General features: G+C 42.0%; 1 protein-coding gene across 5 annotated transcripts in view; it reads right to left on the minus strand.

The window, feature by feature from the left end:
* The window catches only part of TRANK1 (tetratricopeptide repeat and ankyrin repeat containing 1), a 118739-nt gene that overhangs the window by 20759 nt on the left and 71575 nt on the right, over nucleotides 1–26405 (minus strand). For 4 of the 5 annotated variants that reach the window (XM_077992045.1, XM_002808330.4, XM_077992046.1 and 1 more), the window contains 7 exons: nucleotides 25944–26114; nucleotides 16269–16430; nucleotides 12837–13091; nucleotides 10694–10870; nucleotides 7157–10033; nucleotides 4086–4285; nucleotides 3658–3795 (listed from right to left, as the gene is read on the minus strand). In XM_077992045.1, the coding sequence (XP_077848171.1) occupies nucleotides 3658–3795; nucleotides 4086–4285; nucleotides 7157–10033; nucleotides 10694–10870; nucleotides 12837–13091; nucleotides 16269–16430; nucleotides 25944–26114 (3980 nt within the window). Of the gene's footprint in view, nucleotides 1–3657; nucleotides 3796–4085; nucleotides 4286–7156; nucleotides 10034–10693; nucleotides 10923–12836; nucleotides 13092–16268; nucleotides 16431–25943; nucleotides 26115–26405 lie in introns of those variants that run through there. The other variant, XM_077992048.1, reaches the window with a different exon arrangement.

Raw genomic sequence — 26405 nt, forward strand, 5'->3', positions numbered from 1 at the left:
GGGGTTGATAAACTTTTTTTTGAAAGTGTCAAATAATAAATATTCTTATCATAGCAAGTCACATGATCTCTCTTGCAACTCCTCAACTCTGTCATTTTGGTGCTAACGCAGCCACAGTCAACAAGTAAATGAATGAATGTGTCATGTTTCAATAAAACTTTATTTGGGAACACTGAATTAAATTTCATATAATTTTTATATGCCATAAAATATTATTCTCCTTTGGATTTTTTTTCTGGCCATTTAAAAATGTGAAAACCATTCTTGGCCCACAGGCCATAAAAAAACTCCAGTAGTCTGGACTTGGCCAGCAGGCTGTAGTTTACAGACACCAGTAAAACTGAAGTGCCCAGATTACATGCAGAATTTAGAACTCAAAATTCTTAAGAAACTTCATATTTCATACTTTCCTGTGTCTTGTGAGAGTAGCTCTCCTAGCCTTTACTTTTCTTTTTATAAAATGGTGCTACTTGCCATCTATGTAACTTTTAAAGCATGCTGAAAAGGTGAAGTGGATAGAGTTTATTACCTGCCTTAAGTTACTCCGTCACTTAAACTATGTAAACAAGGTTAAATGCCTTAAACACTGTCTATTAAATAGGAATGGTTATGCTACCAATCAATTATAGTACTAATCGCCATGTTCTGAAATCATGAAATCACTTAAGTAGTTGGAAGGTTTAAAACGATCTTCAGGACATATTTGTGACTGGCCTCTTTGTGAAGCTATGCAGACAACAAAATTGTTTGCCAAGGAAAGTAGGCAGAAGACCCAAGTACTTGACGTTTGAGAGGATCCTCCCGGCAGGTAGTATGAGACAGAGACTGGCTAACATTGAAAGGGCTAGGGAAACACAGTGTATTTTAAAACAGTTGTAAGAGAAGCAAAAGCTGCTCAGATGGCACACAAATGGCCTGTTTCATGAATCAAACATATTTTATTTCCAAGGTGGGCCCTTTTAGGAGTGCGCTTATGTACTTGTAGCAAGGATACAGGCCTACAGCATTTGTGGGAATAGAAGTAGGAAAATTTAAAGTCTTCCAGTTTCTTCTCTTGGTACCATCAATTGTGAAGGAAAAGGCTTAGATTTTACTAGCAAGTCTACCTTTGAGGGGTCTATTCTCTAGGTCAATTAGACAAACCATAAAGGTTGTAGTTTTCAAAGTCCCTCCTGTCCCACTGCCACGAGTATGAAACAAAGGAGGTCCCACTGGGGCAAGGTATAAATGGCAGTCACCCTTCCAAGTCCCCACCAAAGGATAGCTTGAGGGTGACTGGAAGAATGACTTCCTCTCCCCAAAAGAAGACAACATCCTACAAAAAGCTTTGGGGTGCCCGTTCTGTGGTCCCTTTCACATCTCAGGAGATGGCTCTGGTGACCATGTGGTTCAACAGGTAACAATAAACCCTCTAGAGAGAAGAATCACAAACCAGGCCAACAAGCACCATACCCCTCAACCCACTCACATATAAGCCCAGATAACAGCTGCTTCAAAGAGAGAGCTTGCCTGAAATATAAATCAGATGGAAGAAGAGGTCAAGGAGAGAGAAGAGCTCTCCACAGTTCTCCAAGTTCAAATAGCAATCACTGTTCAGCAACCTTCAGTTACCTCGAAAGAAACCCCATTTAAGCAGCCAGACCAGAAGAGGCTGGGGATATATGGGAACTGTCTTTCCTCTCTGTTTGTGAAAGCATTTCCTCTCATCTGCTGACCGATTCCCTTTGGCCTGGAGGTTGTAAATGATAAATTGAGAGTGTGCTTTGGGCCAGGGAATGCATGGTCACATTGACACCAGGAAGAACCCCAACCAAAGTATTTCCTGAAGTCTTACTGTGTACACAGGATAAAGTGGATGTTAACAAAAGATTCCGTTTGGGATTTTTTTAATTTCAGGCAACTCCCTGAGCCATTGGTGGGGGCACAGGGTCAAGATACCCGAGCCTTCACCACTTCCAGGATCAAGGTAAGACACAAAACTGGATTTTTCTTTCACAAATAAAGCCAATCACAATTTACAGATCCTGAAGTCCAGAGCTCCTTGAGTTTCTTACTCGCACAAGCATACAACTGGTACTTAATAAAGAACAGAAACAACAAAGTCTTACCCTTCCTCTTTTAGGAGAGCCTCAGTCCAACCATGACCGATGGATGTATCATTAGGAAAAAAAGTTAGTCCTCAGAGGTAAAAATGGTTCCAGGGTTAATGAGTGTGCATCTGATTTTATTAGCAAAATTTAATAGGAAAGGAATGTACATAAGGAATTGCAGTGATATGCTAATTGTGGAAGGTTCTGGAATTCAATTCGCATGCAAGTCTTTAAAAGGAAGGAAAATGGAAAGACATTTAGAACTCAAAAATATCTGAGTTCATCTCTAGGCTCTGCCATCTACATTATGACTATGAGAAATTTACTAATCTCAGTGACCTTCTGCTTTATCTACAGATAAAGGTGGCTCATGTTTATAATCTCAGCACTTTGGGAGGCCAAGGCGGGAAGATCACGTAAGGCCAGGAGTTTGAGACCAGCCTGGGCAACACAGCAAGACCATATCTCTATAAAAATAAAAATAAATTTTAAAAAATGGAATGAGAGTAATAAAAATACATATAACCTCAGAGGGTTGGTGAGTGAGGCAATGACTCTATAAACTGCACAGCGCCTATAGCAATATTATAATAGTTGTGCTATTAAGGCAAAATAACATTTAAAAAATGATAAAAAAAGGAAGGACTCTCTCTAAAGGGTCAGTTCTGGGGCAAATTTTTAAAGTGTTAAAGCCAACAGTGTTCTTGACTTGGGTATAACATAGCCCCTTTAAGCATGCATCATGTGCAATGGAAGTCTGCAACAAGGACTGGCACACAGCCAGCTAAGTCCCCAAAGAAGACCCCACAGTACAGTCAGCAGCCAGCCTGAGTCTCCACCAAAAGATGGTGGAAAAGAGAAAACGGTGGCTAGAAAACCCAGGACGATGGCCATGAGTTGGTGGCTCTACCCATAATGAACTAAGCTTGGGGAGAAAAACCCACAAGGACTCAGGAGCCAAGTGAAAGCAGTAGACCAATACAGAGGTCACTGGGGGTCAATGTGGGGACTCTTTGGCTGCCATCATCTGCATGGGCTGCAAGCAGTGGTAGTAAAGCCATGCTAGAGGGGTCTCCCATGCAAGGAAGCTGTTCTTGTCCCCCATATTACCTGATCCAGAGGGCAGGAACCAAGCCTCATTTGTCTTCCTGGAATTGTCTCTATCTACGAACTGACCTTACCCAGTTCTGTCATCACAGGGTGGACATTGCTAACCTTGGCTTCATCTGTAAGGCTCTCCTTAGAGCTTGCTCCAACTTGGGCATCCCTGGGAGCCAAGGATAACAGTGGCTAATGAGAACTGTACACTGGCACTTGGGTACTAGAGAGCCAAAGAAAGGCAGGGCACAGGGGGAACCAGCCCATGACACACTGTGAAACAACCCACAGCTAATGTCAAACCCACATCTAAACACACAAAACCTCATACTGAATGAATGATGCTCCAAAACACAAACAGGAGCCTGTGATAAACTCTCTTACCCTCAGCTCCAAATTCTCTTCCCCAGAGTGAAGTTCAGCTCATACATAAATATTCATTGTGTGAAAAGAATTAGGTGTGACATACCTCAGAATCAGTAAAAAAGTTGTAAAGGAGGACATCATCAAATTCTAAGCCTTTTGCTTCATAAATTGTTAGCACAAGTGCTAACCCCAGCTCTTCCGGAATTTTCTCCTTTGCTGTTTCATTGGCCACAAGGATTACCTGAAGAAAAACAAAAGAACATCAAATTCTACAGAGAAAACCTCAGTAAGCCTCAGTCTGTTTCTATGGGAGGAAGGTAATGTTTTTAAAGAGAAATGGCCAGCATAAACATGGTCAGGCAGGCCAGGGGAAAGATTGAAACACTTGTTCACTGAGCCATCTCTGGAACTCACCCACTGTGGGACAGGGACTATTTTTAATGCTACCTTGCAGAATAATTTAGCTTCTCAAACCTTTTTTCAATTGCAAACTATCTTTTATTTCAAAACATAAAATCCCAAGCAGCTCACCTGGTGGGCTCCAAATTCAATGGGCTGAGTTTTCCTTTTATTCCCTCGTAGCAAAATTGCCAAGTCGCTTACGCTACAAGACTCCAGAACAGTTGGCTTGGGACCATCAAAGAGGCCAGAATCCCTTGGAAGGCGATCAAAAGATTCTGGGAAATAGAACTGAAGTAAATCTACCACTCCAGATGCCAGATTGAGGATTCCTGGAACGAAATAGAAAACCCAAGTTGGATAATGAACAACATGGCTGAGTTTTTTGGTTATTTGGGGTGGGGGACATGTTTTTCCTGACAAGCAGATTTGACCCCTAGAGTATGTATAATTGCAAGCCTGTTTTCAGTTCCCATTTGATTACCATTGCAGCCCTGAGCTCTCTGGGTACAGTGGATGAGAAGGCAGATATATGTTGCTGTGCTCAGAGAGTTTTGTGGGATCTCCTCCCCAATCTATATTCATATTAGAGAAAATTAACTCACAAAGAAGAGTCAAGGCAAAAATGTAATATAAACAATGAGACCTCGGGAGGCTGAGGCAAGAGAATCGCTTGAACCTAGGAAGCAGAGGTTGCAGTGAGCCGGGATCACACCACCGCACACTCCAGCATGGGTGACAGAGCGAGACTCTGTCTCAACTAAAAAACAAAAACAAGAACAAAAACAGAAAAGGAAAAAAAACAAACAAACAAACAATGAGAGCTGTTAGAATGCTCTTATAAGGGGCTGGTATTGACTTTGGTAAGAAAACCACCATTACTTTGTCCTCTCCCACTGGTGCTTACAGAGTCAGAAGCAACATTACCATGGTAAAAACAGTGCTGCATGTGAGCTAAGGAAGGCCTCCACCACCCTTTTCCCCCAGGTTTATACTCAGTTGAGAGAGGGTTACACTAAGAAAAAATGTCAGAGCAGGAGAGAGGATTTTCCAAAGAGATTTTTTCCTGGGTCCCATTTCTTCTCTAACATCTGAAGTGACATTAATAGTGACATTGACTGAATGCCTATCATACAGCAGGTACCTTAAAAGAAAGTCATCCCATTTAATCCTCACAACAACAAATCCTCACAACAATGCAGTGAGACAGATGAGACAACTGCACTTTTACAAACAGGAACTCTGAGGTCTCAGAAGTTAATAAATATCTCCAAGTGATAGGACTTCAACATAGACCTTCCTGGGTCTCTCCACTACTCTTAGAGGTCATGTGCCCTTTGCTAACACCAGATAGAATACAATGGTCTAGGCAGAACATCATGAAATGGGCATATGTATCCCCATTGCGGTTACCAAATAGTGAAAGGAAAATGTGACTATCCAATACTACTGTTATTAAAAGTATACGATATAAAGCAATAAGTCTAAGGTTTTGGAAACTGCTGAATCTAAACAAGTAAGCTTCTACTGTGGTTCTCTTCCCATTAAGAGTTAGCAGGGGCCGAAGATATATCTACATTAACAGGAGAATCAGAAAAGGGAACGAAAGTTGCAGTGGAATCCATTTAAATGGCCTTCTAAGGAACTAGACAAGCAATTTTTTATGTAACCATACTCAAAGAATAAAAGATGGTTCAACCATAGAAAGAAATGAAGTGCTGATACATACTATATATGCATAAACCTTGAAGACATTAAACTGAGTGAAAGAAACTAGACACAAAAGGCCATGCATTATATGATTCCGCCCATATGAAATGTCCACAATAGGTGGATCCGTAGAAACAGAAAGATGAGTTGTTGCCGTGGAGTGGGAGGAAGGACACAATGAGTAGTAACTGCTATGGTTATGGGTTTTGAGGGGGTTTTTAATTTTTGAAAATGTTCTAGAATTAGATGATGGTGATAGTTGCACAATCTTGTGAATACATTAAAAAACACTAAATTGCACATTTCAAATGGGTGCCTTTTATGCTATGTGAACCTCAATGAATGCACTAGAACTCCACATTATCAACATGCAAAATTCTCAACAACAGGCCAGGCACGGTGGCTCACGCCTGCAATCCCAGAACTTTGAGAGGCCGAGGTGGGTGGATCACCTGAGGTCAGGAGTTCAAGACGAGCCTGACCAACATAGCAAAAACTCATCTCTACTAAAAATACAAAATTGGGCTTGGTGGCAGGCGCCTGTAAACCCAGCTACTCAGGAGGCTAAGGCAGGAAAATCACTTGAACCCAGAAGGTGGAGGTTGCAGTGAGCCGAGGTCACGCTACTGCACTCCAGCCTGAGCAACAGAGCAACACTCTATCTCAAAAAAAAAAAAAAAGAAAGAAAAGAAATAAAGAAATCTCAACAATATAACATTAGGCAAAAATACCCAGTTGCAGAAAGGTATGTCCACCATGATCCCATTAAAGTTTTTAAACATGTAAAGCAATACTCCATATTGTTCACAGATATTTGTAGGCCAAAGGAGGTAAATTTGTTAGTATCTATAAACCACAAACGAAATATTCTAGCATTGGTACCCTGTTATTTAAACTTGTGTGCCTTAGTTTCTCCTTTATAAAATGGGACTGATGCTTACTTCGCAGTGGTGTTATGAAGATTAAGCACAGGTACTATAGATAAACTGTTTAGCGCTGTGCCTGGCACAGAAAGGGGGCAAAACTAAGACACAAATTAAAAGCACCAAAGTGTGTGTTAACTCCCACTGCCTACCACCCTCCCTTTTTTTTTTTTTTTCCTTCCCTTTGGGAGAAAACCTGGTTCAGGGATTAATGACTTGTAACTGGTATATTACTTTATAAAGAATGAGCAGGTACTTCCCAAGGGCTTTAATGAAAGTTCTCAAACAGCTTAAATGTTCGCCCTGAAATGTATTCATGTTATGGCAAACTCCTTGAGATACAATTACTTAAAGGTCAGTTGCCACCCAACCACAGCTTAAATTATCAACTTAAGGAGCAGTGGCCAAAATCATACTATCTCTTGTCCATGCGCGTATTTACTAACAAATTCCAAAATACTACCCTTACTTCAACTGTAAAAACTTAACAAGAGCTAGTCTTCAGCTTCAAAGGCAGCCCAAAGTCTGTGCCTAAGCACCCCAGTAGGCAAGCCCAAGGCCTGGACTTACCTGAGTGGGACCTGTAATTCTGGTACAGCTGGTGGATCTTCTTGGGCTTCCGAACAGCACACTGCTTGTCTACGGTGTTTCTGCTGGCGTAGTGGAACAGGGAGCGCAGATCGCTGAAGCGGAAGGCCACGCCCTTCATGATGCTCTGGGCCGTGTCCCCCGTGAGGAACATAGAGTTGGGGTCGTTGATGCATTTCATCAGCAGCGCCAGCTCGGCCTGGGTAAAGTCTTGAATCTCATCACCATAGAGCTCGTGGATGGACCATGGGAGCACCCTGAGCTTCGACAGTCTCCGGGATATGTTATACAGAACATCCTCTTCATCAAAATAACCTTTCTGGGACCTGATTTGCTGATACAGACAGAAGAGGCTGTAGATCTCACTCCGGTCTTCCTTGAAATTTGGGCACCGTTTCCTCCCTAATTTCTTATATGCTTCTTCAGTGAGTCTCCCACATGGACAGCTGAGGGCCTCAAAAGAACCCTTCAGAAAAGATTTTATTTCTTTCCAAATCAGTGCGGGGTTGTAGGCAGTCCTCCCTTTGGTCATTTTGGGCCATATTTCATTTTTGAACACCTCAAATGTCACGTACACCCGGGGGTCACTGTCACCTGTACGCATTTCTACAGCTTTATCCTCCTCACTGTAGTCCCCATCCACCTCAGCCTCCTCCTCATCCTCTTGCCAACTGGGGATGGTTGACTCCTCCTGTGTGGACCATCCTATGATGGTTCTTTTCAAGCTTCCATCTTCATTTCTCAGAAAAAAAGGTTTGGGCAGAGAAGCATCAAGCAGGAGAAGCAGTTGCTTGGAAGTGACAAACAGAGGAAAGTTCTCGTCCCTCAGGTCCTGGAGTTTGTGAATGTTGGGGTCCAGTGGCTTGTAATGACTGGTGGCCTTGGTGGACTTGGAAAGCTCAATGAAATTCCTTTGTACCTCCTGGCATAGGACGTGGTTCTTGGTCACAAAGATCTGATGTAAATGCTCCAGCTGGTGGGGATGTTCTGGTGCACATACTTCTGCAGCTTGGCCATCCCCTGCTGGCTCCACACTGGCTCCTCCTGCGCAGGCTTCGTACTCCTGCTCATCTATACTTTCTGTTTCCACTTCAATAGAACCTTCCTCTTCCTCCTCCTCTTCCTCCTCCTCTTCCTCCCCACCTGGACCCTCTTTTCCGGGTTCCACTTCCAACCTTCTCTTCAGCCAGACCTGTTTGGCCAGCAACGGGCTTCCTGCCTGCTCAGCTTTTTCCCAGTAAACGTGGAATTTCTTCCACAATCTGTACAAGCAGCAGGTTGTCTTCCCAGTGCCACTTCGCCCAATAAGGATGATGGGCTCCAGTGGCCTGGGGTTGAGGTCGATCACCGCGTACTCAAGCTCACCCACCCGGAAGGGGTACTCCACTGTGGCTGTCGTGTCATTGAGGATGTTAAAGGCCATGTTGGTGCTGAAGCTGTGGAACTTCATGATGTTATATTCTGTCTCCACTGCACTGGCTGGGGGAAAGTACTCAGGATTGACATGCTCCCTGCCCTTCTCGGCCTCCGTGTCCTCCACATAGCAGCGGGGTATACGCTTTTGAATTTTCATGTTAGCTGACACTTGGCCTTTATTGATACCCTTCAGCTTCTTCCGCAGGACACAGGACAAGCCCCGGTTGTAGGCATTGCAGATGGCCTTGATGGAATCAGCCAGTTTGCAGTGATCTAAGACGATGTCCCAAATCCGGATGATTTCCGTGTAGATTCGCCCTGATTTCTCCATTGCACACGTGTTCTGCTCCGTGGCAATGATCTTCTCAGGGTTCTCACTGCATCGAGGGGAGAAGTCAATGGCAAGCTCCCACAGCATCCGGGCTCCTTTGTCCAGCTTAGCTTCGAAGAGCTGGATGCTTCCTTTCAGGTGCTTCAGTCGCTTCTGCAGGCCCTGGGTCCACTCACCATTTCCCAGCTGCTGAATAGCAAGAATGATTTTCTTCTTGATGACCTTGGTCATTACCTTACTAGACAGCTTCTTCAGCATTTCTGAAGTGCACTCGATCTCCCACGTCATGTTATCAAAGTCCTGGAGGCAGGCCTCAATCTCCTGCGTGCTCCAGTCATCCTGATCGTCATTGCCCTCCTTCCCTCTGTTATCAGCAGGCACAAGCTGCAAGGCCCCAAGGCCCACCTGAGCATGTCCTTCCCCCGCCTCACTACAGTCAGGGACCCCTGCACCCAGGGTCAGCTGGAACTCATCTTTCTTTCCTTCCTTGCCAGCTCCTGCCTCCAGAGGCTCAGAGCTCTGAAGACAGTCCTCTGGGAAAGAAGGATCCACTTCAATCTGCTGAATCAAAACTGTGATGTCCTGCATAAGGCAGTCTCTCAGAGAGCATGGCCTAAGAGCTCCAGGCTTCTCCCTGGTCACCTGGGTATCTGGGAGAGTCTCCCAGCTGTCAGGGACTGCACTTCCTTCAGGCAGGGTTCTGGCAGTAGCACCACATGGCACTGACTTGAATGAACCCTGGGACTTGAGCTGAGATGTGTGACCAGGGGCAGTGGACCTTGGGAGCTTCCCCAGGTGGGCAGCAGAGTCCTGCCGGCTCCTCCGCCTGTTCTCCATCAGAGCTTTGTTCCAGGCCAAGAGCAAAGAATCGTTCTTCTTAATCCGGTGCCGTGCATCTTTGCCCTCTTTGTTCTTCAGGTTGAAGTTGATGTCAAACTTCACCAGCAGGTCTAACAGCTTCTTCATGCGCTTTAGCATGCCCTTCTGGAAGAGGATGTGCATTAGCGTGTTCCCATTGCTGTCCTGGACATTGGGGTTGAGGTAGTCGAATTCGGTGGGGTTGGACCAAAACAGATCCAACAGATGGTTGAGGAAGCTAAAACCAATGTCAGCTGAAAGGCACAAAATAAAAACCCTGTGAGCACTGAGCCACTCTTCTCAGGGGACAGCAGACCCTGGGGTTTGAGAGTGATGCCAGTCAGGGGCATGTCAGAATGCTGAACTCCCCCAAAAATCTGAACTCCATTAAAGAACTCAGTGGTTCTCAACCAACGGTGATTTGCTCCCCAAGGGACATTGGCAATGTATAGATAGAGACATTTTTTATTATCACAACTGGGGGAGTGTCACTGGCAGCTAGTAGGTGGAGGCCAGGGATGCTGCTAAACATCCTACAATGCACACGAGAGTGCCATACAACAAAGAATTATCCAGCCCAAATGTCCTGAGATAACCATATAAGATTCTAGCAAGATCCTTCATATGCAGACTCCTGAAAATGATATAAATAAATGGAAAGTACTTTTCAACTACCAACAGTCAACTATGGAACTTAAGAATCTTCCATTAACCCACCCTGACCATTCACCATGGTGGTCAGTTCTTCCCAGCATGCTACAAGTGAGGGGCCAGGTGACATGGGCAGGCCTGGTCAAGAAATGGGCCTTTTTCAGATCACTGGTTTACACAAAAGGAAAGACCAGAAAACAGCATCAGTTCTAATGTCCAGCTTCCTCCTCAAGGAAAAGGTTGCTTAAAAAACAAGGGCTTACCTTTGATCTCTAGAAAGATGTGGAGTGCCGCATGCAAAGGAGTATCACCTTCCGTGAGGGAAATAGCACGGGGGTCTGCGCCCTTGGTCAAGAGAAGGAAAGCCAACTCGAAGTCCTCGTATTTCAGACACATGACAAGTGGCCTCTCCTGGCTCTCCTGAAGACCATCAGGCAAGGCTGGGAGAGGGCAGAAGGGAAGGGCCATGTGAGCAGGCACAGCCTGGCTCGCCTGACGAGAGATGGACCACTTCAGTTATTCAGTTGCAAGGGAAGAGACCTCATGTTTACCTAACTTCCAAGATCCTCCTACCAGCACCCATTTTGGGAGGCAAAGGCTTCTGCCAGTAGCCACAAGGTTAAAGCCCAGCTCCTTCAAGCATGCTGTCCAGGTGCCTTGCCCCCGCCTCCTCTCCAGCTCCCCACCACAGGAGCATAGTTCCCATCATTCCCACTGTCCTGGCATGAGGACAGGGCATGAGAACTGAAACCCTGCCTAACATCAGTGTGAGGGCACTTTCTACATCACTTGCTTCTCTCTCTCTCTCTCTCTCTCTCTCTCTCTCTCTCTCTATATATATATATATATATATATATATAAAATACTTTAAGTTCTGGGATATATATGCAGAACATGCAGGTTTGTTACATAGGTATACATGTGCCATGGTGGTTTGCTGCACCCATCAACCTGTCACCTATATTAGGTATTTCTCCTAATGCTACCCCTCCCCTAGCCCCCCACCCCCAACAAGCCCTTGTGTGTGATGTGCCCCTCCCTGTGTCCATGTGTTTTCATTGTTCAACTCCCACTTTTGAGTGAGAACATGCCACAACCCTTGCTTCTACCGAGCTCCTATTCTCAACTGCCATCTTCCCTCACATCTCTCCACCCCAAATCACCTTCTTTTTAGCTCAGTCCACACAACTCCTCTGCATCGAAGTTCCCCAGCCTCCAGCCTCCACCAGAAGGCAGACCCACCCACGGTAGATCGGCAGTCTCCTCCACACACTTCCAGCAGCTGCACACTCACCTCTGTGGGCTTGGTTCCTAGCACCTGATCCTGAAGTGTGCTCTATAAGTGCTTGCTGAATCAAGGAATAAAACAGGAATTCATGACAGCTGTGGATTCCAGGCAAAGAAAGTAACACTCCACTTAAGGAAGGAGTTTAAAAAAATAAATTGTAGAAGCCGCCTCATCTACCTACTGAAAGCTGTGGACGGAGCCAACACCTAAAGGCTTTGCAAGGTGTGTGGCACTTTGAGGGCTAAGGATCAATGTGCTATTGATAACACACAATGTCTTGTGTGTCACTGTTATATCTTACATATTATGTGTTGTTGATAACACATAATGTCTCTTCTCATGAAAGACATTTCCTCATACAGCACGAAGCAAGCAGAGAACTACATAGCCAAAGCACTCTTCTAAAAGCCTGCACACATTAACTCATTTAATATCCAAAACAACCCTAAGAAAGGAGGCCTATTTATTCCCATTTTACCAATCAGGAGATGAAGGCATAAATGGCATGCCCAAGGCCACACAGTTAGTAGTGGCATTAGTGGAGGTGTGAGGGACAGAGGTAGGAGGAGGTTGGTGTTTCTAAATCAGCTTGGAAATAAAAGCCAATTCAGCAAGATGTCTGCAAACTCCAGACACACACCCAGCCATGCGTGATAGTTCTCATTAAAGCAGCAGATGCTTCCACCCACCAATTACTTGACTGTTTCTTTAAAAACAAGCATCTTGAATCCCAATCCGTTGATCAGAAAAGAATGTCACAGGAGTAGACAAGGATCCACACAGTATATCCACTGCGAGTCAAAGTCTAGCCAGAGGTCAGGAGGAAATGACTGCTGTAGGCTAAACCAGAGCCAAGGACCCTTCACACACCTGATGTTTCCCATACAAAAGAGAAAGGTAGTAACTGGAATTCACAAAAAATGCAGAGTTCCTCAAGGGCAACTCACTTACTGGGCAGTAACCTTCATCACTGTTTCAAAACAAGAATATACAGGGTAGACAATAAGGGTGAACTTCATGGTGCCTCCAAAACCAAGGGAAAGGCAAGCAGTGGCCTGGACTCCATCATGTGGAGAATGTGGACAAGTCTCCAACGTTTAGCATCCAGTCACTCTCACCTCCACTGTCTATCAGGCGACCCAGAAGCTGTTTCTTCCGCTGGTCCCAGGTGCTGAGGTGGGGGATGATGGTACAGATGTCGAGGTCTGAGAAGTTGCAGTCTTTAATGAGGCAATCTCCAAGCGGTGGCTCTCCACTTACTTTGCGGGTCAGCAGCAGAAGCACCTCAGGCCATTTCTGTTTTTCCAATAAGAATTTGAAGACGATGGTGGCACAGTCTTGATTAATATCACAGACCAGGTCAGGAGGAATTTCTTTCAAAAATAAGAGTAAGACACATTCCAAAAACGTTCATATGATTTCTCTTCTTTCCCCAATCACAACCCAACATCTATATATAATTAACATGGATTATATAAACAAGTAATTAATTATTTGCGTCATGTTGCTTAGCTACTCGTGAACATCAGTGTAATGACCTTCAGACTTCATGGGAAGATTAGAAATATCCTATGAAGGGTAGAGACCCTGACCCAAGAGACAGAAGAATGATGACTGTGTCTTTACACAGAATACTTGAATTCAGAGTATTCTGCTGAGATCAGAAGGGCAAAAGCCTGACTTAAATTTTGCATGATATTAAGAGTGTCTCTTCCTAATAAATACTGAAATACAGAGAGATACTACAGAACAATTAAAAAGTCAAGAGCCATAAGGTAACCATGAGAAGATGGTTTATCTCTTAATTCTTGATTTTTTTCATGATAAACAAATGTTTCCATCTGATCTTTGATGTCTAAAGACAGGATAAAAGTTATTCCACTTCATACTGCTGGTGAATCTTAAGAGTAGAAAACTTGTTGTTTTTGTTGTTGTTGTTGTTGTTTGAGATGGAGTCTCACTCTGTCACTCAGGCTGGAGTACAGTGGTGCGATCTCGGCTCACTGCAAGCTCTGTCTCCTGGGTTCAAGCCATTCTCCTGCCTCAGCCTCCCAAGTAGCTGGGACTACAGGCACCCGCCACAATGCCCAGCCACTTTTTTGTATTTTTAGTAGAGACAGGGTTTCACCGTGTTAGCCTGGATGGTCTCGATCTCCTGACCTTGTGATCCACCTGCCTTGGCCTCCCAAAGTGCTGAGATTACAGGTGTGAGCCAATGAGCCCGGCCAAGAGTAGAAAATATTTTAATCAGATCCTCAGCAAGTAGATGGCCAGATTTAGCAAATAAAAACATAGGATGCCAATTACATTTGAATTTTAGATGAACAACAAATAAATTTTTGTATAAGTATATATATATGCAATATTTGGGGACACATTTATACTAAAAAATTATTCATTGCTTATCCGAAATTTAAATTTAACAGGGGATTCTGTATTTTGTCTAGCAACCCTACCACTAAGAAAGCAGGGAGATATAGCAGAAGGGGAGAAAAATCAAGGATTACCTAAATAAGAGCAACTTGATTTGCATTTGCTAGTTTTTGCTTCCCATCTTTTTCCAAGTTTTCTTAAAATGAATATTCATTTTAATATTTAAAATGTTCATTTTAAAATAAGAAGAAATTAAATATAGGCTAGTCTATCATCTTATTTTAACAGGAATCAAAATAAAAGTGTAAAAGGCAAACTATTTAAATAGGCATTTGCAATTTTTGTCCCCCAGAATCTATTCGCTCATCATCTGGTAACAGCCCTCTCCCACCTTCTGGCACTCTTCGTTGATGTATGGATGGGATAGGGTAGCATGTGATTTGGACCTAAGCCAATCAAGAATCTCCATCCTTCTGATCACATTTAGCTACAGAGGTATACATCACGATCCGAAGTGAAGCCTAGGACATTTGTTCGAACCACTGAGAGAGAGAGACAGATGGGTCCACAAGTCCAGAAATGTGGGACAAGTCAGAGATTAGAGACCTCAATCACATTTCCACAGAGAGTCTGAGATGGAAGCCAACTAGTGGAGAGCTGAGTTGAAAGATGGGAGACAATGGGTCGTAGTGACATTGGTGAGCTCCCTGAAGCCAGCTGTACTTGAAGCCAGCCTGGCATTTTTATTATAAGAGTCAAAAAAGTAACTTTTTTGCCAATTTTTAGCCCATTGGAATCTGTCATTTTCAATAGGAAGAGCTATAAATAGCCTACCCTATGGTCAGTTAAGGATACAAAGAGGAAAAAAAGGAAAAATGAAGACAGAAAAACGTCAAAAAGGTTGGGTGGATTAGAGACTCACTCAACTCTGGAAGACAGTTAAGGGAGAGACTTTCAAGAAAGGTACAGAGAGTAAGGAATAAGAGGAAAGAGGAAAGTAACCAAGCCAAAGTGAGAGAAAGAAGAACCCACACCAACACTTACAATACCCTACAGAGAAACAAAGGAGGCATAGGAACATAGTCCATAAGACACAAAGGACATTGGAGAAGCAGCATTCCCATCACATGGGCTCTTAAGAGATTTTTACCAAATACCATTAAATAAGGTTTTATTTTCACAACCCTAAATATAAATGAAGACAGTCTTCATGGGCCATGGATCAAATGACATTAAGTCCAAAAACCAAAGGCTCCCTAGATGTGGTTTGTACAGAATGTCTACATCTAATTGATCCCATACAATGTGGCCCCATCCTAGAGTGTGTTTAACAGGTATGCTGGTTATCTTTGACTCACTGATACCTAGGAAATAAAGGCTGACAACCTAACCTCATCTCATCCCATCCTAACAGCTAATGAGTACTAGCATTTTATGTGCAGGACATTAGACTAAGTGTTCTATATCCATTATCTCATGAGGTTAGTCCCCTAACCAAGGCAAGGGGATGAAGAAACTGAAGCTTAAAGAGGTTAATTAATTGGCCTAAGGTCACAGATCTGGTATGTGGTGGAAACAAGACTTGAATGCTAAACTCCAAGCCTTAAATACTATCATCTGCTGCATACCCTGAGTATTTGAGGTTTCTCAGGCCATGCCTTCCTGCTCTCTTTGTAAAATGGAGACATCTCAGCCTTATGAAGTGTTCATTTTAAAAATACTAAATTTTACCTACTTAGAATTTCTAGAATCTTCCCAAATTATTTAAATTTTTGTCATCTAAAGTTCTTTTCAGGAAGTTTCCTGATTTCCCCATAATGAAAAAGAACACTCAATTCTACAATAACTTTATACTCCAACATTAGCCAATATGTATAGAAGAGAGAAATATCTATAGTATTTTTTAAATGACTGTATATGCAAATAGTATTTCTAGAAGGACACATAAAAAACTAGTAACAGGTTGTTTCTGGGGATGGGATTTAGGGGTTGAAGTTCAGGGGTATGTAATAGATTTTACACCTATTAAAAAGAACGCTCTGTACTGTGTGAATGTTTTACATGTAGATACATTATCTTTATTTTTTTAAATTAATTTCTGAACAGATATTAGAAAAGAATTTTAATGAACACAAATCATCACTTTTAACATAATTGAATGTTGTGGGAAAAATTACCTTGCAGAGTAGAAAGGAGGCGCAAGAACTTCTGAACTACTTCCTGCTTCAGAAAGTTTTTATGCAATAACCGGTTTCCTGAGTTCATATACTTCACCAGCTGCTCCAAGACCTTCCTGAAAATGTCGTTTTCACTAGTGGGTCCATCACCATTGCTGAATCCTACAAAACAGCACCAGGTAATGCTTCTGAATACAGAAATTACAGCTGTTACAGATTGCAAAAATAACCACAATTCTCCAACCTTCCATATATTCACATGCTGTGCAATGTGACTTCGCCACTCCTCCCATCAAGAAGTGGAGCCTCTTTCCCCTCCACCCTCCCCTGATTCTGGACTAGCTTCATGACTTGCTATGACAAATAGTATGCAGTAGATGTGATTTTTGTGCCAGTTCTGAGTCTGGGCCTTCCAGAAGCCTGTATACTTCTGCTGACTCTCTTGAGGCTCTGCCTTCATCATGTAAACAAGTCAAGCTAGCCTGCTGAGAGACAAGAGACAACATAGAATAGGAAGGAATCGGCCTAGTTGTCTAAACTGAGGCCCTATAGATGTGAAATAAACCAGCCAACATCAGCAAAGACTGCAGACACTTGAATAGTTCAATTAAGGCCGTAAGAACAGCCCAGACTAAATTGCTGACCTGTAGGATCAGGAGCTAAATAAATGCGTGTTGGTTTTTTGGTTTTTTTGTTTGTTTGTTTGTTTGTTTTTTGAGATGGAATCTCACTCTATTGCCCAGGCTGGACTGCAGTGGCATGATCTCGGCTCACTGCAACCTCTGCCACCGGGGTTCAAGCAATTCTCCTGCCTCAGCCTCCTGAGTAGCTGGGATTACAGGTATCTGCCACCGCGCCCAGCTAACTTTTGTGTTTTTAGTAGACGGGGTTTCACCATCTTGGCCAGGCTGGTCTTGAACTCCTGACCTCATAATCCACTCCCCTCAGCCTCCCAAAGTGCTGGGATTACAGGCGTGAGCCATCACACCCAGCATGCTTGTTGTTTTAAGCCATGAAATTTAGGGTATTTTGTTATGCAGCAATAGATAACTGATACAACAATTCAGGGAGTGATAGCAGAAAGATGGCTTAGCACACGGCAACATCCAACTACATGTCAGCCACCCAAACTTTTATATCTTATTTGCAAGTGGAAAAGGCCAAGTAAGGAGCCATCTCTCTGGCCGAGGAAGAGAAGATAGTATCTTTTTCATTCAACTTATTTGATAAAGTAGTCATGATGAGAAAATACCCACTGGCTGGGTGCGATGGCTCACACCTGTAATCCCAGCACTTTGGGAGGCTGAAATGGGTGGATTGCTTGAGCTCAGGACTTCAAGACCAGCCTGAGCAACATGGCAAAACCCCGTCTCTACAAAACATATATAGGTACACACACATATACATATATATACACATATTCATATATACAAATAAAATACAAAAATTTGCCAGGTATAATGGCACATGCCTGTGGTCCCAGCTACTTGGGAGGCTGAGGCAGGAGGATTGCTTGAGCCCAGGAGGTTGAGGCTAAAATGAGTAATGATTACACTACTGCACTCCAGACTAGGCAACAGAGCAAGACCCTGTCTCAAAAGAGAGAGAGAGAGAGAAAAAGAGAGAGAAAGAAAGAAAGAGAAAGAAAGAGAGAAAAGAAAAGAAAAAAAGAAAGAAAGAAAAAGTCACTGATGAACTGTTGGAAAAAAAGACAAATTTTTTAATTAGGTATCAAAAACTATTCTTAATTAAAATGGAATCTTACTGAACAGGTAAGGGAGCAGGACTGGACATTTATTTTCACACCAAGTGAAAAGAGCCTGGCCCAGAGTGGCACTATCATGGTTGTGAAGAGATGAATAAATGTCCAATGTCATGTTCTACCAGAGTGGGAATACTTTAAAAGAGACAGGCTATTTGAAAATAGGAAAAAAAATTTAAAGCATCCTTCAGTCACGTTCCCCAGCAGTAGACACTAGATTTGCTCGCGATTTTTTAAGGAGGAAGTTTATTAAGAAGGAAGACCAGTAGGGGAGTAGGAGAAGCACAATAAGGGTGAGAGAGGAAGCTAAACCCACGTATGCACTCAAGCAAAGTCCCACAGAGGGTGGCCTCAGCCTGATCCCACAAGAAGGCTCTGGAGTGTGAGTCACACTTCAGAGAGGTCCCTCAGCAAGGCAAAGGAAATGGGCTTTCATATTCTCACATCTATCAGTTGCTAGCTACAGGCTGCCTTTGGACAATATAAATTCCCAGACATTTCTGGTTTAAAAAGAAGCATGAGCAAAACAGCTGCTATAAGCCCAAAGGCAGTCTCTTGAAAACAAGCCTCAGGTGCTGACTTTTCAAACTGCACACACACCAATGTCAGGGGGCACCCAGAAATGGTAAAAGGGATCCAAGGGAAGTCAGACAGAGCTCTCCAACATCTGCCACACCTTCTGACACACATCTGAATTACATTTCAAAAACTCAAGTCAGAACACCAGAAACATACACACATCCACTTCTGGGGCAAGTACTCATTGCCCACTCTAATCAAGAGACGTTCAGGTGCCAGGCAGAAAGAGGATCCACTATAGCATCATCCTCCAGAGAACAGAAAATGATAATCATTTGGCAAAGAAAGACCCACATCACCTTGGCTGGAAGCTCACTGAGATAGAAATCGTGTGTAGTAAAGCAATATCTGGCTAGCATCCCTGAACTTTGCCCTCCCATCTTCATCATAAAATACCTATGAAGACACAAAAAACGATGAAAACTCACAGTACAGAAAAAAATATATATATAGGACCTTTAGTAAAAGATAAACTTCCTTCACTATCAAGCTGATGGAAACTTGCTGCTTGTCTGCCTGATAAAATCTTTGCAAAAACATCATTCTTCCCCCAGGAAAATAAGTTTAGTAAAAAACTCACATGAAAATGAACAGAAACATACTAAGCTCAACAAAAGAGACAATTAGATGCAGCTGCATAATAAATACATGATTACATGGTTCAGACTTGTTAAGAATGCAGTTATAGATGAGCAAAAGATTGAAACATCAGGAAAGAAATCAGAGAATGATACAGATGGAAAGTTGCTAAATACTGACAAATGGTGTCCCTTGGTAGGAGGTCTGTGGGTGACTTGTTTACTTCACTGATCTTTTCTGATTTTGTTTCTAAATTTCCATTAAGCTTAAAAAGAGTCAAAAGAAACATCAGGAAACAAAGTTGCTTATGCATTATAATCAAGAGTTTTTTAAAAGATGACTACATAAGTACTAAAAAACAAAAGACTGAATACAAATGTGCTAACATGTAATTACAATAAATTTGCTTTTACATAAAACTATACTTTTACAAATTTTCAACAATGATCACATTTAGCAAATACAGCAGGTCCTCAAATAACATTCTCTTCAATAGTTTCATTATAATATGGATGAGAAAACAAATTGGGTCCTCACCAGGGACACTGTGTGGAGTTTGCATGTTCTTCCCATCTTTGCATGGATTTTCTCTAAGTACTCAGGTTTCCTCCCACACCCCAAAGATGTGCATGATAGGTAAACTGGCACGTCTCAATTGTCCCAGTCTGAGTGAGTGTGGATGTGAGTGAGTGAGCCCTGCAATTGAATGGAATCCTGTGGAGGACTGGCTCCCACTTGGCTCCCTGAGCTGCCAGAATAAACTGGCCACCTTCAACACTGAACTGGAATAACTGGGTAAATAAATATCTCACTTGTTTTTACTAACGTTTCTTAAATGTATGTATAGCTCACATTTATTTCCATGTTTAATATTAGATCTTTATTTAGAAGTTTGGTGATGTTTTTGTGACCAAAACTATGCCCTAAGAACTTAACTCTTGTTTGTTATCAATTAACCTATGGTAAAACTGGTTTCGTTATACATCATTTTGCTTAGTCAGTTTCCAAGAACCTGTTAATAATGTTAAGTGATGACTTAACTGTGTATATATGCAGATTTGAAATTACAAATTAAAAAGCTCTTCTGAAGTTGCAACCATAGTCAGAAGTAATAGAAAATAGAAATAAATTATTTCAAAGGAGGTTTCATTTTTGTCCAAAATCTTTTTATAAGGTTTAAAAAGCAAAACTGTTAGGTTTTATTACACATATTTCTATCCATTTAAATTTACATTCTCATCGCATTTTATAAAATAAAATATAAATATGTAACTAAAAATGTGTGGAGTAAGACTAAATGACCATATCACAAATACATTAATTTTTTTCTGGCAGGTACAATTACAGAGAATTAATAGTTTCTTTTCTACATTTCATAAATTTTCTAAATATATAAAAAGATTGGTTTTATAAAAAGGAAGAAGTATGACAGACATCCTTTAAGTCTGCATTAACTGAAAACAGGCACTGTTCTGGTGCTGAGCACAGCAGAAAGCAGCTGGCTCCCCCCTGGAGGACCAGAGAGACGAGGTTTCAGAGGCCTGATGTAAGCTGACTCGAAAAGGCCAAGAACTAGTAAGTCAGAGAGAAGATCACAAACAACTGTGAGGAAAACAAAGGCTCCAATCTTGTGGTTCTTGGTCCTAAGGAAAGAGCCGAGCAGCAACAGCAGGTAGAGAAAATGGACATGCTGCCATCTGGTGGTGGCTGTGAAAACTGGATAAAGACAGTTCTGTAATCTTGACTATTTAGGACTAAAGCCTTGCTCCTCAACGTGGTCCCTGGCATGCCCTGGCAGCTAGTGAGAAATACAGAATCTCAGGTTCTGCCGTGAATCTGCTGAATAAAAATGTGCATTTTAGCAGGCTCCCAAATGATTCGTGTACATGTTAAGATGGAGAAACACTGGTTTAGAGAACAGCAGAAATATTTAGCAAGACCCTTTATTTCTCACCTAGATGCCAAAGCAGCCCCATCCGAAGAGATGAGGACCACTGTTATCAGCAAAATGGGTACAGCAAATTTGAGGAAGAGTCAAGGGAGAAAGTGTCTTTCATCATGGTCTGTAAAGTGGAATGTTCATTCATCTGAGTGTAAAACAACTCATATCCTAATGTTATTTTGTACTCAGGACCATAGATGCGAAAAACAAATGTTAGGCACAGGTACAGCTCCCTAGCAGCAGCTCTTCCAAAAGATAATGCTTCCATCTGTCCCTTTAATGGATTAGGATGGGGAAGGATTAAGGTCCATAAAAACAAAGTGGATCCTCCTTCATTCCCATGGCCCTGCACCTCCTCCTTTGATTCTCCCATAGTCTCCTCAGCTACTGTTCTGGATAGAAACATCTTCTGGGAGCTAAAGTCTAAAGCTACATTATCCCATACATGGCCACTAACTTACATAAAATTACAGTTAATTAAATAAAATTAAATGTCTGGTTCTTCAGATGCATGAGCCACACACATTTCAACTGCTCAACAGTCACATGTGATGAGTGGCTATCATATCAGACAAAATAGGTGTAGGACATGTCCATCATCTAAGAAAATTATACTTCATGGACATGGTCTAGAAAGATCCCCCAGCCCCCGCTTAGTGGGGCTTTAAACTTTGTGCCATTGGTAAAATCTTAGAAACAAAATGTATGCATGTAACTCTGTACAACTCTCTGGATGTATAAAGGAATAGTGATATTCAGTATATAATTTCATTTGAAGATCATCACCTATGGAGTTCACATAGGCTTTAGGCTTCTCCATGAGTTCTACTGCTGGGCCAGGAGCCACGGCTCATGCCTGTAATCGCAGCACTATAGGAGGCTGAAGTGAGTGGATCACCTGAGGTCAGGAGTTGGAGACCAGCCTGACCAACACAGTGAAATCCCATCTCTGCAAAAAATACAAAATTAGCCAGGTATGGTGGTGCATGCCTGTAATCCCAGCTACATGGGAGGCTGAGGCAGGAGAATCACTTGGACCCAGGAGACGGAGGTTGCAGTGAGCAGAGATTCTGCCATTGCACTCCAGCCTAGGCAACAAGAACAAAATTCTGTCTCAAAAAAAAAAGAGTTCCACTGCCTAGAATACTTTGGGAAATATACGACTCCACCTTGCCAGCCCTTCCTGATTAACTTATCCTCTTTATAGATTTTATTTTACTACCTTTCACTCACATTTCTCTATAGTCTTTCAATATTCCTCTAGCACAGCAAGAAAATCTTTGTGACCAATGGTCTGGAAAACTTTACAGAAATCAAACATCCAACAAGTTTACCATTGAGTATGGAAGGCTTTAGGCTTGACTGCATCCACTACAATCACAGGCTACCTGGTGAGCCAAATGGCAAGCCTGGAACAATGCACAGTCCTCTCATGCATGCTTTTCTGCCAAGCAAGTACAGGTGAATTCTAATGAGTGAAAAGGGGACACACTGAGATTCTACTAAGTCTTTTCTCTTGGTTCCAAACCCGGGTCACATTTAACTGGTGAAGGAGAGAGAAGAGAAGCGAGAGCAAGAACCTTGCCTCAGAAGACAAAGCATTTTTAGGATAAACAGATATTCAAGGATTGTATTAAACAAGGAAACTAAAAAAAAAAAAACCTAAAACCTTAAAAACTAAACCAACACGAATGACTTAGGTCAAAGACTTTAACACTAAATAGAACATACACAGTATTCTAAGAACTGAGATTAAAATTAATAGAAGATAAAATTTGCAGGCCAGCACAGTGACTCACATCTGTAATCCCAGCACTTTGGGAGCCCGAGGCGGGCAATCACCTGAGATCAAGAGATCAAGACCAGCCTGGCGAACATGCTGAAACCCCGTCTCTACTAATAATACAAAAATTAGCCGGGTGTGATGGTATACACCTGTAATTCCAGCTACTCAGGAGGCTGAGGCAGGAGAAACACTTGAACCCAGAAGGCAGAGGTTGCAGTGAGCCAAGATCGCACCACTGCACTCCAGCCTGGGCAACAAGAGCGAAACTCTGTCTCTTAAAATATATATATATACAGATAAATATATACATATATATGTTGCAAACAAGTCAGCCATTTTCTACCACTAAGTAGTAGTTCTTCTTTTGCTGTTATTTTAAAATCTGAAAATTTACTGACCTGTTTGGCTACTTGCAGTTTCTCAAATCATGGAAACCATTCTGAAACTGAGATGATATGCATAAGCTCTCAAAAAGCATTCCACAGTAATCTATTCATTATACTACCTCACAGAATAAATTAGTATTCCTAAAAACAGGAGGTCATTTAAAAACTAAACACGGTATGTCAAAGCTTTGCAAGAACACCCATGAAGAGGGGGGAAAAAAAGAGGGCTCTACCCCTCTCTCCTGTTCTCACAGTCTCATAGAAATGACACCTTTAAAATAAATAATTAAAAATTAAAACATAAATGGGGAAATGGAGTTGAGGGAGAAGTGTTTTAAAAAGCAGCTTTAATCTCCCTCACATAAAACTTTTCTCACTCCGGCAATTGCAATCATCTACAGCCTGACAGACTATCTCCGACCCCAACATATGCCCTCTTCAGGTTGCCTGCAATTTGCTGCCCACTTGCACATTCAAGGGAGGGAGTGTTTCTAGGGAAGCACATTTAAATAACTGCAGGAAATGCATGCTAACCAACTATTAAGTATTAATCAATCTAGTCCTTCAATCATAAATACAAACCATCCAAAGATCAGAAGATAATTAGGGAAAAGGAATAGCACAAAAGAGAAGCAAGAAAATGAGTCAGGTCAGGTACGGTGGCTCACGCCTTTAAGTAATCCCAGCACTTTGGGAGGCCGAGGCAGATGGATTACTTGAGGTCAGGAGTTCAAGATCAGTCTGGTCAACATGGCAAAACCCAGTCTCTACTAAAAATACAAAAAGTAGCCGGGTGTGGTGGTGCGCACCTGTAATCCCAGTGACTCAGGAGGCTGAGGCAGGAGAATCGCTTGAACCTGGGAGATGGGAGGTTGCAGTGAGCTGAGATCGGATCACTGCACCCCAGTCTGGGCAACAGAGCAAGACTCCATCTCAAAAAAAAAGAAAATGAGTCAACTAACCCCAAAAGTAACATTAATAATTCAGGGAAGAAAGGAGAAAGTTTTTTTAAAAAGTTATTTGCTTTTTTAAATGCAATTCAAGAAGATGTGGCAAATATAAAACATGAATAAGCTTCTATAGATAAGAAACAATCAGAACACAAAGAGTTCTCAAAATTAAAACTATAATTTTCCAAATTAAAAAATGCAGTGATGGACAAGATGAATTATAAAAGTAGAAGCTTTAGACGAATTTAAAGATCTGGGAAGAGAAAAGGAGATAGAGAGTGGTAGGGAAAGGTACAGAGACATATATTATAAATTCAAGAAGCTCATCCATTTAATAGCAGTGGCAAAGAGAAAAAGAGACTTGGATGGGAACAAAATAATAGAAGATAATTCCTCTGGGCTAAGAAAACAGAACGCAAGGGGCCAACAGGTGCCAAGCCGGAAGAATGAGGAAGGACTCACATCTAGATACATATAGGGAAATTTCAGGACTCCAAGGACAGAGAAAATTCTAGAGGGGGAAAAAATGAGACTGACATCAGACTTCTATCAGTAGTAGTGGGGGCTAGAAGATAATGAAATAATTTATACAAAGTTATGAGGAACAAGGTTTTACAGTATATTTCATAAAACTAAGACAGCATAAATACTGATGAACAAAACAGAAAAGGCTGCCATTAAACTATGACATATCACTGATTATAAAACACATTCCCATTTCAAAGAAGTTAAAATTTGGCAGGCGGGAAGGCAGGGAGTGTAACTTACTATTGATGAAATAACAATGCCTATATTCAGACAAATTATCCATCAATATGAGGATAAAAGAAAGACATTTTCAAAAATTCTGTAAGTCTACTATCTATGCCTCCTCCATGAAAAACTTACTTGACCAAGTACTCCAACATATCAAGGAGGAAATCTATGTGGATAACAGTACCATAGGAGTCATGTATGAGTGTTAGAACTATAAGAAGTATAAAAATATATACATGTTTCGTTAAACTGAGAGGCTTAAAGAGTATCACATTTAAAGAGCAAAGTTTTCAGGACATTTGGTGATTCCTTTCTATGGGTCTGCCCATGCTACTAGTTGTAGAAAAAGTAACATTTACATAATCTTACTACCATGAAAATGTCATTCACTAATTTGCAATTTTTAGAAGCAATCTGTAGATGAAGCATGAAAATCTCAAGAGTTAAGAAATAGAATATAAATAATACAAATAGCATTACTAGACGAAACCCAACAAATGGGACTGACACAGCCAAGCACTTCATCTTTTATGTGGTCTTGTCAGCAGATGCTGTCCAAAATTGATAAACCAAGAAATAAAGACATATGCGTATTTTAAATTGTTGGCCATAATTGTTTCTAAGGAATAGACTTCATTTTTGTTATCTCATATTCTAATTTTTTTCCTTTTTTTGCTGTGTACATGCATGGGAAAAAAAAAAATCACCCACACTGTCCAAAGGTGGACTTGGAAAAGTTCCCAGAATGTCATAGCATCTCTCTAAATAAGAGCTGTCTCATTCTACCTTTAAAAAAAAAAAAAAAGCAAACAAGTTTTCCAAAGATTGGTAGGTCTCACTTCCATATATATACCAAAAAGAGATAAACGGATTTGTATCTAATGTCACAGAACCAGTTTTATGCCCCCCAAAAGTTAATACACTGGAAGCTGTACCTGATAGGTCCTTAGAACACGTAGCTAGCTTTTCCAAGTGACTGTTGATTTTCTCGATGGCTTTGAAGTTCTTATTCCTCTTCAGGACATCCACAACAGACCGAGACTGTCGATCCAGCAAAGTGGGATCTGCCCCAAAGCGCAGGAGCATCTGCACATCCTCTGTTTGTCCTAGGGCAGGCCAAAATGAGAAGGGGGGTTTGTCGTGGTTCCTACCATAAGATGTCCCCATGAGTGCTCTTCTTCTCAATCTCCTCCCAAGCAGCCCAGGGCAAAAGGACTAGGGTCCTCTGTTTGTGGAGCCTCAACTGCTAGCCTCAGGTAGTCCACCCAACTCCCTGAAGCAAGGAGTTCTGTGGAGAGTGGGAAGGACAATAGCTTTCAAGAGGTTCAGAAGTGCGCTTCTCTCTACCTTTCTCCCCTCTCCTTGGTAACAAGCAAGGAGAGGGGGAATCTTGTTAC

The sequence above is a fragment of the Macaca mulatta genome, chromosome 2, assembly GCF_049350105.2.
Source record: "Macaca mulatta isolate MMU2019108-1 chromosome 2, T2T-MMU8v2.0, whole genome shotgun sequence".
Lineage (NCBI taxonomy): Eukaryota > Metazoa > Chordata > Mammalia > Primates > Cercopithecidae > Macaca > Macaca mulatta.